The sequence below is a fragment of the Urocampus carinirostris genome, chromosome 2 (assembly GCF_059441175.1).
Source record: "Urocampus carinirostris isolate Australia breed hairy pipefish chromosome 2, RoL_Ucar_1.0, whole genome shotgun sequence".
NCBI classification, from domain to species: Eukaryota; Metazoa; Chordata; class Actinopteri; order Syngnathiformes; family Syngnathidae; genus Urocampus; species Urocampus carinirostris.
In genome coordinates this window covers 34,203,077-34,220,696 of record NC_142350.1, presented here as the reverse complement: position 1 = coordinate 34,220,696, position 17,620 = coordinate 34,203,077, and the positions used below count along the sequence as shown (strand labels likewise).

Here is a 17,620-nt window from a genome sequence, read left to right as displayed (position 1 = left end):
ATTTTTGTACTGGACAAACTGCTCCACTGATGATTCAATAAACACCGCTCCTCAAGCTGCGCCTAGCCATTTAGATAAACGCAGTAGCTAGGTCAGAATGTTTTCTGGACTTCAGCTCTCCATTCAACACAATCGATCCTAGTGTACTCTCCGAACTGGCGCTCTCCTCCTCCATCTGCAGCTGGGTTATGGACTCTTCAACCGCTTGCAGGCTGTGAAACTCGGCCGCCAAGTCTCTTTCACCCTGATGCTGCACACTGAATCTCTTAGGATGTGTGTTCAGCCATTTACTGTTCACCCTGTACACATCGGACTGTTCACCAACCAACCCCACGAACACGATTGTGAAGTCTGCTGGTGGGATTCAGCTCTGATGGGCATACAGGAAGGAGGTGGAGACAGACGCTGACGTTGTGTTCGGAAAAATAAACTAATACTCAACACCACCAAATCTAAGGAAGTCATACTAGACTTCATGTGGGCAAGCACAAACCCAGCCCTCATCATAAATGCTTTTATATTCCCCTGCAGTTTTTGCAAAACTGGTATGGTGCAGTTAGCTGGCTGAAAATCCTTCCTGTGGCTGTCTGCTGCCATCCCTTATCAGTGTGGATGAGCCTTTCTCAGGTCTTTTTTCTTCACAGGCTTTGTCTGTGCCTTGCTATAATTTTAGTATTATTTTTTAAATTCATTGTTTTTATTTCAACCACGGTGTGTGTCTTTGTATTTGGAGTCTTGGGTTGGTGGGTAGGGGAATTTTTTTTTTTAATTCTGTATTAATTGTTTATATTCAGCACTTTGACTTGCCTGAAAGGTGCAATACAAATACAGTTTGATTGATTGATCAAATCTATGTAATACCTAATGAGAAGTTATTAGTACACAGTATATAAAAATAAAACAGATGAATGAATGTTGCACTTGCCCACCTGATCATTGGAAAAAAAGCAAAGGCATGGCATGCTTTTTTTTCAAAGATAAAATTGGGCAAAATCTACTCGTCATCTTATGGCACAATAGTTGTAAAAACATTGTACTAAAACATCACTGTCTTACCTGAGTCAAAACTAGGATTACCATTCAACAACGGTGTGTCGGTAGCTCTATCACTTATCGCTGCATATACTGATAGTGTAGCATCTAGCTCAGGGGTTACCAATGTGGTTCAAACTCAGGACCTGGAGGGCTGTTTTAAACATACAGTACCTTACTATTTGTTTAAAAAATGATCATTTGTCATATTAACACTTATGGATTTTTGTAGAAATACATGTTGCACTTCATAGTTAATAAATTATTAAATATAGGTATTATGAATACTGTCCTTCAGAACAAAATGTTGTCAATGTCATGATGACTGATTAACTTCACATGTGCCCGCTCGTTTGGCACCTGCCGCTGTGGGCTTCCTGATTGGCTCCCCGACCCATTCAAGCTCAGTCCTTTCATTAGCCTGTTGTCAGTCCGTCAGCAAACCTCTGTTTCTACAAGGCAAGCATTTTGACTCTGACTCCCGTCGGTCCCAATTTTTGCACCCATTTTCCACCCGCCGTTCCTGATTTCCCCGTTTGTCTCCGGCTACGACCTGTATTTTGACCCTGACCACGTTTTGCTCTCCCGTCCCGGCTTACGACCCGTTTTTTATCCCGACGTTTTTGCTCTCCTGTCCTGGCTTTTTTTTTCAGTCTTCGACACCACGATCTCCCGCTCCGGAAAATCCACTTCCGCATTCGGAACACGTTCAGAATCTGTGAGCGGCTTGCTTCCCGCGTCCAGCGAGCACCGGATCGCGGGCGCTGGCTTTCCTTCTTATCTCAATAAACTTGTGGTTAACGTTACGCATCTGGGTCCTAATTCTGTTCTGGTCGTGACAGTCAAGTCAACACTAAGAAAAACATGAATAATTCATTGTGCTTCCCTCCGAATATCTGGCCCAACTTATTAATTTTTTTACAATTTAAATTGGAATCTAAGAACCAATTTTAAAAACTATTAAAACATAGTAAATCCACACTGTTGACACATCTTTCACAAATTAACCTCTGCAAAATAACTCATTGGCCTTTTTTTGTGTTTATTATTAAAACTGAACATTGAACAGAAAACAAAGCGAACATTTTCATTTAGAAAACAAAATCAGATTACTTTTTCTGACGACTAAAATTAAGAAGGAAACATTGACTTATAAGTACCAAAATAGGGGGAAAACGGTCAAAGGATACAGTAGACAACTACAAGAGAAATCAATAGATAACCATCAATGGCCTCACTAGCATCAAGGCAGGAATGAATCTTAGAAAATCAGGGCAGAACACTTTGAGAAATTTGGCATCATACAACCAACACACAATTTAAAGTGCTATCTAATTCTCCTGATCTTTTGAAAATACATATGAGAAAACAATCCCGAATTCATATTTTGGCTTGAACATCCATGGCACTTTCACGCTAGTGTCAAAATACGTCTTATCGCGTTTTGTAATAAATTCAGCAGACTCATAAATACAGTTTTAATTCCTATATACAATACCCTCTTTGTAGATGGAGCATAAATTTACATTATAAAAATATGGATTAAAGGGGAAAGAATGAATATTTAATTAAAATAGCATGTCAAGCTTTTCAAAAAAACAAAACAAAACAATTTAACCCTAATCTCATTTAACAGCTCAGGCTTCTTAAATGCTCTGCTTCAAACATTTCTTTTCGGTTGCTAATTCTACTGAGTGTCCCAACTCATCCTAACTGGAAACTTTTGAGAGAAATAGGCATGCGTATGCATATATTCTATTTTTTTATTTTTCAATTTCTCAATTTAGTTCACTGGATGCGTGGTTCAAATATATCCACTCAATTTCCAGGCAACTTTTTGCAAAAAAAAAAAAAAAAAGATAATTTAAAACAGAGAACATGAAACATGTATAATGTATACCTTCATGGTCTTATTTTGGGAATGATTCCCAAACTTGTAAGGAAAGCGATAAATATATCACAGGACATTGTAATAAATTAAACATAACAGAAAATACACATTCTATTAAAAAAATCTAAGAACAATTTTGACCTGAGATGTAACTAAAGCTGTTAAATTTATGTCACGAACCTTAAGTAAGTTAATGGCACAAATGAATTTCAATACTCAAGTTAAGAACGAGTATGTATATAAAAAAAATGTTAGGAGAATTCCTTTACTTTCCAACACTTATACCCATTTATTTAGACCAGGCATATACATACGGCTCGCGGAACAGATTCTATTGGATGATTAAATCCGGCCCACCTTAAATTTTTGCGTAGGTAAGAAAAATGAAGCGAGTCTTGAGGTAATTTCTAGCAAAAGTAATGATTTTTTCAAATAAAATCAAACCAAATGATCTCCAGTCACTAAAGAAAAGTGTTGACTTTGTACAGCATGGTGAGTTGGATCAGGTGTAAAACTGCATTCACTTGGCCAGTAAAATAAACCAGTTAACACATTGTAAACAAATGTGTTGTGTTTAGAAAATATCCCTTGTCATCCGTGATTATAATTTGTAGGGTAATTTACCAATGTAGGCTGAGTGACGAAGCATAATTCTGAAAAACAAAGCCAACAATTTAAAGTTGACATTCTACCTCCTGTGTGGGTTCAAATCCAGCTACCGGACTTCTTGTGCGGAGTTTGTATGTTCTCCCCGTGCTTGCGTGGGTTTCTTCCGGGCACTCCGGTTTCCTCCCACATTCCAAAGACATGCATTTCAGGTGGATTGGCCGGTCCAAATTGTCCCTAGGTGTGAATGAGCGAGCGAGTTGTCTGTCCCTGTGTGCTCTGCGATTGGCTGGCAACCAGTTCAGGGTGTCCCCTGCCCACTGCCCGATGATTGCTGGGATGGGCTCCAGCACCCTACTGAGGATAAGCGGTGCGGCTAATGAGATGAGATGAGATTCTTTGACTGATCCGGCCCCAGAGTTTGACATCCCTGATTAAGATAATTTCCAATTTTCCATTTGACTTTTTCGGGTGTAATGTCAATACCTCAAATTCATACCAAGATTAATTTGAAAATACTAAAAAGTAGAAAAAGTGGAAAAAAAAATCATTCAAATTTTGTGCCTTCTCCGAATTGGATTTGAGTCCTTTTTCATGCTGTGTTTTTATAATAATTAGATTTGGACTACTCTGCATCTATTAGATAGCTAATTTGACAGGGATTGTAGTCATGCAGGAGAAGAAAAAGTTGTACTCAAGTAGAAGTAATCAAAAGACAAAATCACAGTCCCAATCCAGACCTGACCAATACCTCGATGACATTTCACTGCAGTTTTCTGGTAGCTTTTACAACAGAGAAGTGGTGAAGATTTATGGGCACGAATACAGTAATGTTCTGCTTGGAAAGAGAGAAATATTTTGATGATATTAATAGTATTCATCAAAGCTCATAAAGCCTGACGGGCCAGCAGAATTCTCTTGGTAGTGGTGAAGGTTTTTCAATACAGATTGTTTCCCCTAATAACAAGGCTTAGCAAGTTTTCCTGGGGGAAACACTAGCTCAAAAGTTATTTTTTACAGATGCTTTAACATTGAAATTAAAGCAGTTTAAAAGATTTCGCTCACACTTAAAACCTTTTGACAGCACTAGTTAAGGAAAATAATTTCAACTAAGCCATAAATTTTGCTCTATTTGGTATTTGGTTTACTTTAATTACTTTGTTAATGTTGCTACTATTATTATATCAGAACTGTTATTATATGTATTGTGTTTATTTTTATTGTTATTATCACTGGTGCCGCAGTGACATTATGCGCATTATGACGTTGAGGGATGGTATTGTGAAGATTAGTGTATAAAATATGTGATTATTGTAACTATCATAATTATTTATATCTGACCCATGTAATAAGTATATCCATGAGATTTGTTGTATTGGACACAAGAGGAGCTATCTATAAAATGTATTTAATAAGGAAGATAAAGGGGTAGGAAAAATAAGCATCTGCTTCTGACTACCCCTTTTCGAACATGTTATGTGACATTATTCTGTTGTTGACTCATTGTTTTTGTCCTGTTTTTATTTTTATGTTCGAAATAAAAGTTTTCATTCATTCATACTTTTTTTAACATTGGAGGCACTTAAGGCTGTCCTGTTTACCTCTGAAAACCTACCCAATAAGTCCAATATGAAAAACAACATTCAATATTAAATGCATTATCCTTAAATGGGCCTAAAGTTCGTTATGGGGGAAGTGTGTATTATCTAGTACCTCCTGGTGATAAATAAACAATACACATTAAAATAATAAGCAAAAATATTTAAAGGGAGCTGTTATAATTGTCAGCCATTTTGCTGCGACGGAAACCCAAAAAGGCTGGGCAAAAATATAGAAGTGGTACTTTTTAGTCACTTTGAGTCTCGGAAATTTGTATTGCTCCTTGTGCATTTTAGCACTCGTTTTGGGTTGCCCTAGTCTATACCATACAGTGAAATCTCGTGCCCAAATAATACAAACTGTCTCTTTAAAAGTAATGGTAAGAATTAGGGCTACTGCCTATCAATGTCGAGGTCTAGCTCGTCTCTTAGGAAAGGGATGACGCTTTACACCAGAAAAACAACGGCGACCAGATGATTAAAGTGTTGTATCGGGGTCAGATCAAGAGCATTTTTTTCATACTGGTCACCATGGAAACCAGTACTATCTGTTTCATATGGCGGAGCAAACTCTTACCCCAAAAACTGGCCTGGAGAGGGATGGGGGCCACCAGGCTGTACTTGCCCAAGATACACCACAGAAAGTTGTGCCTCTACGACTCAGGCGATTATAGGATTCGTGAACCGTGATTAGCAATATCAAGTATTGGGTTAGTATCAGTATTACCAACAGCAGTTGATCCTTATCACTGTAGTATAGATTATATCAAACTATATTAAAATAGAACATTTCTTATGCATTTAAATAAATGTAACTTTGGGGTATATGTGTTTTTATGTTTCAGTTTGGGAGGTGATTTGCATCGGAACTTGGTTTTAGTGTTGCGTACTCGTTTTGGTATCAGTGTGTAAAAAGTGCTACCAAACATCCAAAATTATTGTTCAAAGAAAAGTGTGTAATATCTAGTGTGTAATGCTAGGCAAAAATTTATGAACTATCATACCAATGTTAATTTTTATTAAACATCATAAGTTGAGAAATGTATATTTCTTTTACGTAGCGGAATCCTTACTTAAGGGGCCGGTCACACAGACATTTGCGGCTGAATCACGGCCAGAAATTTCTGCCTTTTAGGCGGACGCCATTGGACGCATTAAAATCGTCATTCAGACGAGAAACAGCGGTGCTTAACTCGCAGTAGGATATTCGCGCGCGGGTGGCAGCGCGAAATTATTTAGCGCTGCTCAATTCTTCAGAGCGCGGGCACACAGTCTTTCGCGAGCGTTTTGAGGCTGAACCACGGCCAGATATTTCTGGTCGTGAAGCAGATGCTGTTGAGTGCTGTTGTACGTATTGAGACCGCTATATAGACGAGATAGAGCAGTGCTTTACTCGCGGTCGGAAATTTTCACGTGGTTGGCCGCGTTCAAAACTTTTGAGCTGCTCAAAAGTTTGAGCACGTGTTAAACCGCGTGCCGCACACGTGGTCAACACGAGGTAATGACGCAGAAATGACGCGGAACGACGTGCTCTCGCCGCGGCCAGAGCGTGGTTACACATGGGTAGGACGGGAAATTTCAGCGGGTAATCGTGGGTAGAGCATGGTAATAGCATGTTCTTCGCCTGTATCGCGGTGTTATTACGTGAAATTAGCGTGTTACGTGTTGCGTAGGAGTCGGATTTGGGCACGACACCGGCTCGGGAGCTTTTATACCCGTGGTCCACACGAGAAAATGACGCAGAAATGACGCGATGAGGAAGCGGAACAGTCGCCGGCATCTTTTTTCCGGCCATACCACAGATGAACAGCGGGTTGGCCAAATTTGTGCATTTTCCATCCCGGGCAACCACGGGCAAAAAAAAAACGCAAAATTTTAGCCGTGATTCAGCCGCAAACGGCTGTGTGACCGGCCCCTAAGACACTGTCACGTTTGTCTGCCTTGTTGTTTCTTGCTGTGGCACAGGTTTTCATTCGCATTTGACAACAGTGCCATCTAGTGGTCAAATATTACACAATGAAGCTTTACATTATTCGGATAATGTTTGGTTAGAGTGTAATACATTTCTTCAACAAAAACTAATCGAGCTCACTCTAATTGATAATCTTATCAAATAGAAATTAAAAGCATGAAAACCAATTATTTTAAAAGCACACCCAGTGGACTGGAATAGCAGTATTGAGATAATTAAATGAAAAATGAAATGATCTGCATTTATAATGGAATCCTTCATCTAAAATTTGGCAATCACATCATGTGATAGGCACTTCTATCTACGAACAGAGAAAACGAACATCGGGTGCATCCAAAAACATGGACAGTTTCCCCCGCAAACTATGTTAAGGTAAGTGTGCTTTAGAGATCCATGAGCAGAGAGAAGAAGAGAGGACACAACTGAGCTAATTTCATCAACACAGAGGCCTGACGAACAATAACAGATACATTTGTAAACGCTCCTTTTCCCGCAGGACTGCTCTTCCAGGTCACTTTTTTGTATCTTAAAGGAGCAACTCACGTTCAAGTCACAGTGTGATTCCAGTGTGCAGTTTGTTTTTCTATCACAATTTTCTCATCTGCATATTACACCGCCACAACCTGAATTATTTAGTCCCATGTATGAATTGTGAAATGTTCCTAACTTGTACCGTATTTTCCGCACTGTAATGCGCACCCGATTATTACAATCATTTTCTCATTTATAAGACGCAACGGACCATAAGGCGCATGGAATTAAAACTACTGTACTATAAGGGTACATTTATAATTGATCACATATTCAATGATCATGACATTACCAAGCAAAATGTATCGGTATCAGATCTGTATCAATCGATACTAATCTGTATTTACTTGGATCGGAAAGTACTATATAGAATTTTTGGGCCTTGTGCATCAAAATACGGTCTCAGTTTCGATTCCCGTTGCATTCAATGTTATACGATTGTAAAAGAACCATACATGTCCCTAGCAGCCTGGTGGTAAGGATTCAGTGCTCTTACCATTGCCCAGTTTGATCCCCATTGCCATCATTGTTATGCAATTGTGTTAAGTGATAAAATTATCATCTGATCAAATATGGTAACGCGTTTCCAAATTTGTCCGCGTATAAGGCGCACCAGACTATTGGCGCCCGTTAAAATTTCTAGCCAATTGGCTTTTATTAGGTGCGCCTCATACCTCGGAAAATACGGTACAATGTTATGTACATTTTTCAAAATGAAGAAAATCCAGGATCATTTCCCCCTGTGACAAATGTTTCTGGTTGACAATGACATGGCATTACTTTTACGAGTACATTCTCTACTGGCATTTAAAGAGGGGATCGGTCCCCCAAAAGATTAGGACATCTTCAGTTGTGAGTCGCCTTTAGACTAAGTAGGCAGTGTTGAGGATATGAGGGCATTTCATGGTTAAAGGCAAATGACTATGAGTGCAAAAGTTCTTTTCACAACCTCTCTAAATTTAACATTTGTTTGCTGTTCGTATTTTCGTTTTGTGGCTTAACTGTCCACGACTTGATGGGGGAGAGTGACCGAAGAGCCATTTAAAAAAGAACCTTGTTTGTCCCTTCCCTTGAGAAAATAAGTCAGCAGCTCCCCTTTTCCCTTGACAAAGATAGGCCCCCTCCTCACAAAGCGGAAGCCATACTCTTTGAGAATGTTGTGGCAATCCTCCACCACCTGATGGGAACACACAACATAGTGAGGTTATCTTCATGGAGCTATTGAATGCTGTTTGCACAGTTTCATCTTTTTTCACGATAGTTCCTTCTTTGTAGTTCCTTTTTGTCAGTCCAGACAGGAGGATGAAGTTGGATGACAGCCAATTTCACATCCCTCCAGAAATGTTCAATCAAATTGGATCTCTAGCTAGCGTACTCATGGGCACTCACAGACCCAACTTGCCAGGCATTTTTCATCATGGCTCTAATATAAGTACAGTTGTTCTGTTTGAAGCGGAATCTGTCCCTTGGCTATGAAGTGAGAAACCATCCTATAGCTCTGTAAATGCAATATTGTGAAAAAAAAAAAGATTATTTTGCCTACTTTATGTATTATTGAGAATGATTTCATGCTCGTGCTTCCGGATTTTCTGTTAGTGTAGCATGAAAATGGTGAAAGAAGTTTCAAATTCAGCACAAACACCAACCCAAGCTCCCAAAAGATAAATAAAAAAAAAGAAATTTTTATTTAAGCGGGTCTAAGAAATCCATATTCTTGAACGCACCACAAAAACATCTTGAAAGAGGCTGCAATGATGTCTTAAACCAGAGGATGGTGTCAGCTAGTAGACCATTTTTAAAATTCCTGACAGCTCCTTTAAAGTATTGTGACGCAGTACCTGAATGTTTCCCATCACCCCGGTGGACTCCATGCGACTGGCAACATTCACTGTGTTTCCCCAGATATCGTAGTGAGGTTTGCGTGCACCAATCACACCTGCCAGAACTCCTCCCTTGTTCAGACCTGAAGGAGCAGGGATACGAAAGAAAGAGAGACAAAAATTAGGTGATACTTATTACAACTGACTGCATTGAGGATACACAGCATTTTTGTCTATACATTATGTTTTCCTATTTTGTTTTTCTTATGGAATTCATTGATTAATATTTCCAGAAATTTAACCAAATAATGTTCATATATTGCCTTTTTTTTACATTACCGTATTCTAGAGGTCGGGAACCTTTAGAGCTCTTTTTATAGGTAGAAGAAATTAAATTGAATCTATAGTTTTCCTATTTTTATAGACGCAGAGTCGAATCTAGTGTGCATAGCCGACATAGCGCTAAGAAAATAAACGTCCTGTAACACTATGAAAATCTAGGAGGATTCTTAAAGGGTGATAGACCACGTAGTTTTTTTACACAGATTTGTAACTTAAAGAATCATTTTGGGGAAAAAAAATTCAAATTACACATTTGAGATCAGATGTGGGAAAACCACGGCCCGTTGGCCACGTGCAGCCTGTCTGGCTTTTTAATCCCCCTGCCAAACAGAAATGTTAAAAATATAATGATAATCTGTATTAAATGATAAATAAAACGTACTACTAATGGAATTGTGTTGATTTTTCTTCACTTGCTATTTTTCTTATGCATTTATTTTATTCATCCAGACATTTATCAAATTGTATCAAAAGAAAAACAAGTTCTGAGCTAGCTATATTGCATTTTAAGTTTTTTTTAAAGATCATGTTATCAAATTTAATACTTTAAAAAGGGTAATAATGTATCACTTTGCTTTAATTCTGAACAGTGCAAAACTAATTTGAATAAATGATTTACTTATAGACAAAACAAGAAATATAACATGTACTTAATAATAACAAGTACCTAATAAATACATATCATCGCTGCTATTCTAAAGATACTTTTGAATTATTTTGTAATTTTTAATTTGGGGTGCAACACAGGAAGGTTTGATCTCACGACCTCAGAATTGTGCCGCACACGCTCTAAACACTGCCCCGCTGTGCTGCCCAGAGTTCCAGCAGTCGAGCTAAAGTAAAAACTTTTTAAGACTTTTTTTTGATGCCTTTTGAAATCAAATTTAAGACCAAGTCGACAAAAATAAACACAATTGAAACTAACCAAACAAAACACCACTTAAATTAGAGGCAATTTCAAACGAATGTTTACTTTTTTCAATCACATTTTGGTCCAGTTGAAAACCTTCCATCTAAAAAAAACTTTCGCTCTCTCCAAAGTTTTAGATATGGAAAAAATGTATAAAAAGGATGTATACAGTATGTCATAGATCCTCAGTCAAAACTGACAGATAACTAGATAGATAGATAGATAGATACTTTATTCATCCCCGTAGGGAAATTCACACTTACTATTAACAAATAATTCTTCCGCTACATTCATAAAACATTTTTATCATGATGCATGAAAATGGGTTTTTGTTGTCTAGTGTAAAATATTTTTAAAAAACATTACACTATATTCGCTATATTCATGACCAATTTTGAGTGAAGCATCATAAAAACACATGCTTGGGAAAAAAAAACTTTGGATATGGACAATTGATAAATACTAAATCCCCTAACCCTAAATCTTTGTCTTCACATTTTTAAGACTTTTGAAAATTTGATTTAAGACATTTTAATGCCAAGTAAGGCCTTTTTCACAATAATGAATCTGAAGCCTTCAAGAATTTACAAGAATCCACAGGAATCTGTATATAGCGAGCTTTTGAAATAAAAATAAAAAATCCAAATATGATTGCAGTAAGGAAATGATTTTTTTTCAAACAGCACTAAACTCCTAACCCACAATGGTCAAATGCAATAATTCTGCAAGAGAAAATTTAAATAAATGTAATTATGCAAATGCAAAATGTCAACTAAAACACATAAATAAATAAATAACGTATTAAAAAAAGCAGCTCGTGTGTGAAGACGTACCAATTCGAAGCATGAAGTTATTGAAGGACTGGTAGTTTATGTTCATGAGTGTAACCTTCATGGCTAGCGCAAAGTCGGCCAGGTCTGCCAGGTGCTGCCAGCGCTCTTTGTCGGACTGCTCCTCCTTCTCACCAACAAGGTCCAATTATGTACAAATATTTTCGGGTTGTAATTTAATCGAGTCGAGGTACTGACCTTCATACATGTGTAGCCGTTGTTGACATCAGGAGTGACACCTGATGCGGCCATGTAAGTGCTTCCAATGGTCTTTATTTTGGTGATGCAGCGGAACTGAGGCTCGTCCAGCAACTGTTGTGGGAAAAAAATATATATATATATACTTTTTATATATAAGACGCATTAGACTATTGGGTTGATGGAAATAAAACCCCATGATAAGGCCGACAGATGAATAGAAATCCGCCTTAAATATTTAATCTTATCCATGCTAGTTTTATTTATGCACAAAGCGTGAAGTTACAGTACATTAAAAGTGAGTATTCCTCGACACATATATTCCACCTGTCTCTCTCTGACCTTTACTACTCTGGCGCCCCTGGCAGCCGTTAAAAGAATTGTATATATTAGCCACATCATTGCATACGCCGCAGGGTTGAAAGCTTGGGAAAAAAGTTGCGGCTTATTGTCCGAATTTTACAGTACGACTTTAAACTTCTCTTCCTACCACAGTTACTTTGTTGAGGCTCATTTTGACCATCATTTTTATCATGAATAACGGTTTCAAAATAAGGTACAAGCAGAGTTCTTTTGTTAAAATGTCACAAGATACTGCAAACGAGGATAGTGACGTATTTAACTTAGGTGCAGACGGACCTGGACAGAGAACTGCGCTGTGTGCATAGCTTTGCCCACCTAAACCACTCGTCCAATTAAATTGGTTGTGTGCTGGCGTTTTCCGGTGTTCAGTTTGTTTTGGGGGTTTTCATCATAAAGTGTCTCAACTGTGGACCTAAAATATTTAATGAGCTTCCATATAAGGATTCCTTAGCGACGTACAGCCAAAACGGGGTCTCTTGGTGTAAAATCTTGACTGTGAACGGTAGTGGGGAGCATTCATTACACACTGGACATTGACTGGCCTTATTTATATTAGCGCTACGTCAAATATGTACACTAGACTCAGCACTGCGTTTATTAGGATTGGAACACTATAGATAATTTTTTTTTAGGAATGAGTGGAGAGGTGTTGTAAAAGGATAGTGGGATGTTTGGACACGTTCTAAGGGATGGGCAGGGCACCTGTATGATGCGGCAGGAGTAAACCAGAAGAGTGTGTTGTGTCACCCTGACTCGAGTGCCGCTTTCTTGTGTCCCGTTTCATCTGGAGGGAGGAAAGCATGACCCACTTGGGTACCGAGGTGCTTAACTTGTTTGGGTGTTTGGGCATTTGGGTTGGCCATGGTAGAAACATTTTTGTGTGTGTTTTTTGCTATTTCTATTTTTTTTATTTTCTCTGTTTTTGGATGTGTTTGTCTTGCTGTCTGGATATGATCAGGGTGTATATATATATATATATATATATATATATATATATATATATATAAATAAATATACATACATGCATCTATGTGTATGTAAACATATAGAATTGTTTGAGTGTAAATGCATGTATGTAGGTTGAACTGTTGAACAGAAGTGTGTTGTGTCACCCTGACCCAAGTGACATGGCCGCGTTCTCGTGTCCCGTTTCATCTGGAGGGACGAAAACATGACCAAGTTAGGTGCCAAGGTGCCCAACTTGTTTGGGTGTTTGGGCATTTGGGTTGGCCATGGTCCAAAAATCTTTGTGTGTGGTTTTTTTTGCCATTTTATCCCATTTTATTTTATTTTCATTTTATTTGTATTTTATTTGTTATTGTATGTGTTTGTCTTGCAGTCAGTACCCCTCTTGAGGGATATGACCAAGGTAGATGGATGGATAGATAGATAGATAGATAGATAGATAGATAGATAGATAGATAGATAGATAGATAGATAGATAGATAGATAGATAGATAGATAGATAGATAGATAGATAGATAGATAGATAGATAGATAGATAGATAGATAGATAGATAGATAGATAGATAGATAAGATTTGTACGGGTATGTTTTTATCTCTGAGCCATACGTACTCATGAAAAGAGCCATATTTGGGTCGCGAGCCATAGGTTTCCAACCCCTGGTTGAGTGGATATGTTCCAGCGCTTTCCCCGCCAGGATCCGGGTACCTATTTCTGTTGCATCCAATGTTATGCAATTGTGGACAACCATCAGTGTTCTGGTTTGATCCCTGTTGCAACCATTATGAAATTGTGGCCAGTGAAAAGTTTTTGGGTGCGGTTTATATTACGGAAGGTAGCTACGTCGAGCACAGGTTTGCACATTGACACAAACCAAAAACAGGACAAGTCAACCTAATCCAAACACAAAGAGAATGTTTTTTGGTGACCAAACTCACACTGTCAAAGTCTGAAATGATCTCGTTGAGGAATCGTAAGCATTCAATGCCTCCATTATTGATGCTCTCCTCTGTGTAGAAGTCAGAGAAGTTTGGAATGGATGCAAACATGACTCCAATTTCATCGTATGACTGGCTATACAGTTCCTGGCAAACAGCAAGTCAACAAGGATTAAGAATTTTCTACTATGGACAACGATCACTCTGTTGAAGCTAGGCCCTTACCTCATCTCTCTTCTTGGAGCCCAGAAAATGCCTAGCTACGTGTTCAGGAAGCATGTTAGTCACCAGTGCTTCATTCCATCGCCTCATCTCATATACCTTCTCCTTCTGCTCATGAACTTCAAGCTTCCACAGGAATAGAGTGCGAGCAAGCTTCTCCACCTTCAGGTCAAAACAGTAACTCATCATACGCTTTGACAGAATATCTTTCTAAAAAACTGACATTAGATCTTTCTAAACCATCAATACACAGGCCAATTGTCATAAAGGGGAGGAAATATATTTTAAAGAAATAAAGCGTAAATTAAACATCATACAGCGGTGAACTAATTATTAATTAAAAATATGTGTTTTGTCATATTAACACATTGCTGTTAACTTTGGTTTAGTAGTAATTGCAAAACTTCTGCAATGTTAGCAGATTAACTCAAACCTCTTCTCTTGAGTTGTTAAGTACCGTAAATTCCGGACTATAAGCCGCTACTTTTTTCGCAAACGTTCAACGCCGCGGCTTATTCAGTGATGCGGCGAATTTATGTAATTTTTCTAACAGCCGCCAGCGGCGCTCGAGTTCAAGGCACATGACGCAGCTTACAAGCTAAACGTGATCGAGCAGTCCGATAAAGAAGGAAACAGGGCTACTGCACCCAAACTTTACCTTGCGAGCGTGTTGCTAGCATGTTTTTGAATAAGGGAGCGTGGGACGGAGTCTATATGACAAAGTCTCTTTCCCATACTAAAGGAGGACAACTTTGATGACGTTAGTTATAGGGAGGAAGATGAGAACGGTTTACCGTGATTTCTACATGTACGGTATGTTTTTATAACAGACCCGTTAACTGTATTGCGAGCGTGTTGTTAGTGGCGTTTTGCCACCCTTCACAGGCACGGTTTGGGATGAAAGTTATACTATTATTATTAAAGCTTTGAAAACTCTCTCGGAAAAGAAAGACGGTACCTTTCTTTGTAAATATGTGTAACCATGTATAATATGTATTTGCAACTGTATATTTATGTAATGTATTTATTTTGGACACATATTCTGATGAGTCTTGCACTGACCAATTAAAAAGAAGGGGCGTAACAGACGCGGGGGATGACGGGAAGTGGGGACCGGTAAAGGTGAGTGTTTGTGGACACGGCAGACAATAGTGGATATATATTTTTCCCACCCTTACCTTTGGAAATATACACTTTTTTCCCTTGGATTACTGTTAACGGGACCCGGACTCTGCAGGTCTGCATCAAATCTTAACTACCGGTATTATTTTCCGTTATTTTGCCGGCTGTGGTTTTTGAATTGTGTACTGTATGTTCAGTTAAAATCGTGGGACTCAAAGTAGGGTTTGGGTTAATTTTGTGATTGTGTTACATGTTATAATGTGGGCGCATGCGGCTTATATACAGGTGCGGCTTGTGTAAGAACAAAAGCGGTTTTCCTCTTAAAATGTGGTGGGTGCGGCTTATAATCAGGTGCGCTCTATAGTCCGAAATTTACGGTAAGTCATTTGTTGTAGTGCAGCTTGTGTTTAACCCAATTGGATGACCACCTCTTTTACACATTGTATAATTTGTTTGCTCAATTCCAATAATACTTAACATAGAGACAGACAGATAAAGATAAAGAGATGAGTAATAAAGACAGTGAGAGAAAGAGTGAGATAAAGAGTAATACAGTACAGAGAGGGATAGAGAGAGAGCTACTGAAAGAGATAGAGAGAGTGATAGACAGTGAGAAATAGGAATGGACCGAGAGTCATAGAGAGACAGTGTGATATATAGAGAAATCATGAGACAGGGGTAAAGAGTAAGAGAAAGAGACAGAGAGGGAGAGATAACAAGTACTAGAGAGAGAGAGAGAAATAACGAGTAAGAGAGCAAGAGAGAGAGAAATAGCGAGGGAGAAGGAGGAAAAAAGATAACAATAGAGAGAAAGACAGAAAGATAAAACAAGTAATATAATCTGATGAAGAAATAGATATAGAGTGTGAGAGAGAGAGAGAAAGAGACACTGACAAAAAGAGAGAGACTGAGGGAAATGCAGAGACGGACAGAGAGACAGAAAATCAAACAGGAAAAAAAACACTTCATTAACTTACATGTCGGGAGAAAAAATAAAAGCTGACCATCATAGTGAAGATCATAATTGACATGGTGAACTTGGATGGGACTAAATATGACCTGAGAGAAACAATAACACCCATGATAAAATCTATATATTTGTAAACAATAAAATCAAAATTTTCTGATGTATATACAACATGTCGGGTATTTGTCTTCTCACCTGTAATCCTGAAAGCGGGCCATGTCATAGCGGTCAAAGATGTCCCTCCAGCTGTATATGTTAACAACACCAGTGGCAACCGTGATGACTAGCATCAGCGTGAATTTGACCATATGACTAACTTGAACCAGCATGGTGGTGGCCATGAGAGCCAGCACAGCGATGTAGCTATAATATTTGGGGTTGTTCACACAACCCTCAGAGCTGGACCAGGCAGAAGAAGAGGAAGATGGGGATGCCACAGAGGTGCTGACTGACAGATGAGCTTGAGGCAAACAGCTCAGCTAGATGTTTGGGAACAAAATCAGCAAACATTCATTTCAGGTCAGTACTATAAATAATGGGCAACTATTTTACAGCCGTCTATAAAAAAGGTATTTAGAGCAGATGTCTTGAACATGCGGCCCTCGTCTTAAATTTAAAAATGAAAAGATTTTTCGTTTTACATTTTTCAAAAATGTTTTTTTTTTGGGGTCGTTTTTTGTTTTTAGGCGTTTGCTTTTTGGTAATTTTCCAGTTGTTTTTTGGTCCTTCTTTGACAGTTTTTGCTCACTTATTTAGTCATTTTTCAGTCGTTTTTTTGTTGGTTTTTACACTTTTGAATAATTTGTACTTTTCCACAACATTTCAATACTTCTCCAACCATTACAGCAGTTTTTCATATTTTTCCATCCTACATACAGTGGATCAGTTTTAGTAGTTCTTCACACTTTCCACTAGCTTTTATACTTTTTCCCATACCTTTCAGTACTCTTTCAGCTGTTTTTCATTGTAGGTTTTTTTTGTACTTTCCGTTTTTAGGATTAGCTTTTTGGTCATTTTCCGGTCGTTTTTCATTCAGTGTCATACGTAATCTGTACCTTTTTCACTACTTTTCAGTACTTTTACATACTTTTTTGCACTTTTTCCATACATTTACATACTATTAATTCCATTTGAGTATTTTTTCACTTTTCAAAAGATTTTGTAGTCAGTACAATTTCAGTTATTTTTAAGTACATACTTTGAATTTTCACATTTTAATCTATTTTGAACCTTTTGGGGTAATTTTCCGGGGATTAATTGGATGGTTCTTAAAGGCATTTTTTGGTCGATTTTTAACTTTTTTGGTTATTTTT

At 38.1% G+C, this 17,620-nt stretch overlaps 1 protein-coding gene across 1 annotated transcript in view; it reads right to left on the bottom strand.

Moving 5' to 3' along the window:
* Positions 1 to 2,057: 2,057 nt before the first annotated feature.
* adcy3a (adenylate cyclase 3a) overlaps positions 2,058 to 17,620 on the bottom strand; it is a 34,535-nt gene continuing 18,972 nt past the window's right edge. The window contains exons 14-21 of the mRNA XM_088326248.1: positions 16,503 to 16,786; positions 16,318 to 16,399; positions 14,222 to 14,380; positions 13,997 to 14,143; positions 11,731 to 11,844; positions 11,536 to 11,659; positions 9,469 to 9,593; positions 2,058 to 8,807 (exon numbers count right to left, since the gene is read on the bottom strand). Coding sequence (XP_088182374.1) covers positions 8,628 to 8,807; positions 9,469 to 9,593; positions 11,536 to 11,659; positions 11,731 to 11,844; positions 13,997 to 14,143; positions 14,222 to 14,380; positions 16,318 to 16,399; positions 16,503 to 16,786 — 1,215 coding nt within the window. The 3' untranslated portion in view covers positions 2,058 to 8,627. The remainder of the gene's footprint in view (positions 8,808 to 9,468; positions 9,594 to 11,535; positions 11,660 to 11,730; positions 11,845 to 13,996; positions 14,144 to 14,221; positions 14,381 to 16,317; positions 16,400 to 16,502; positions 16,787 to 17,620) is intronic.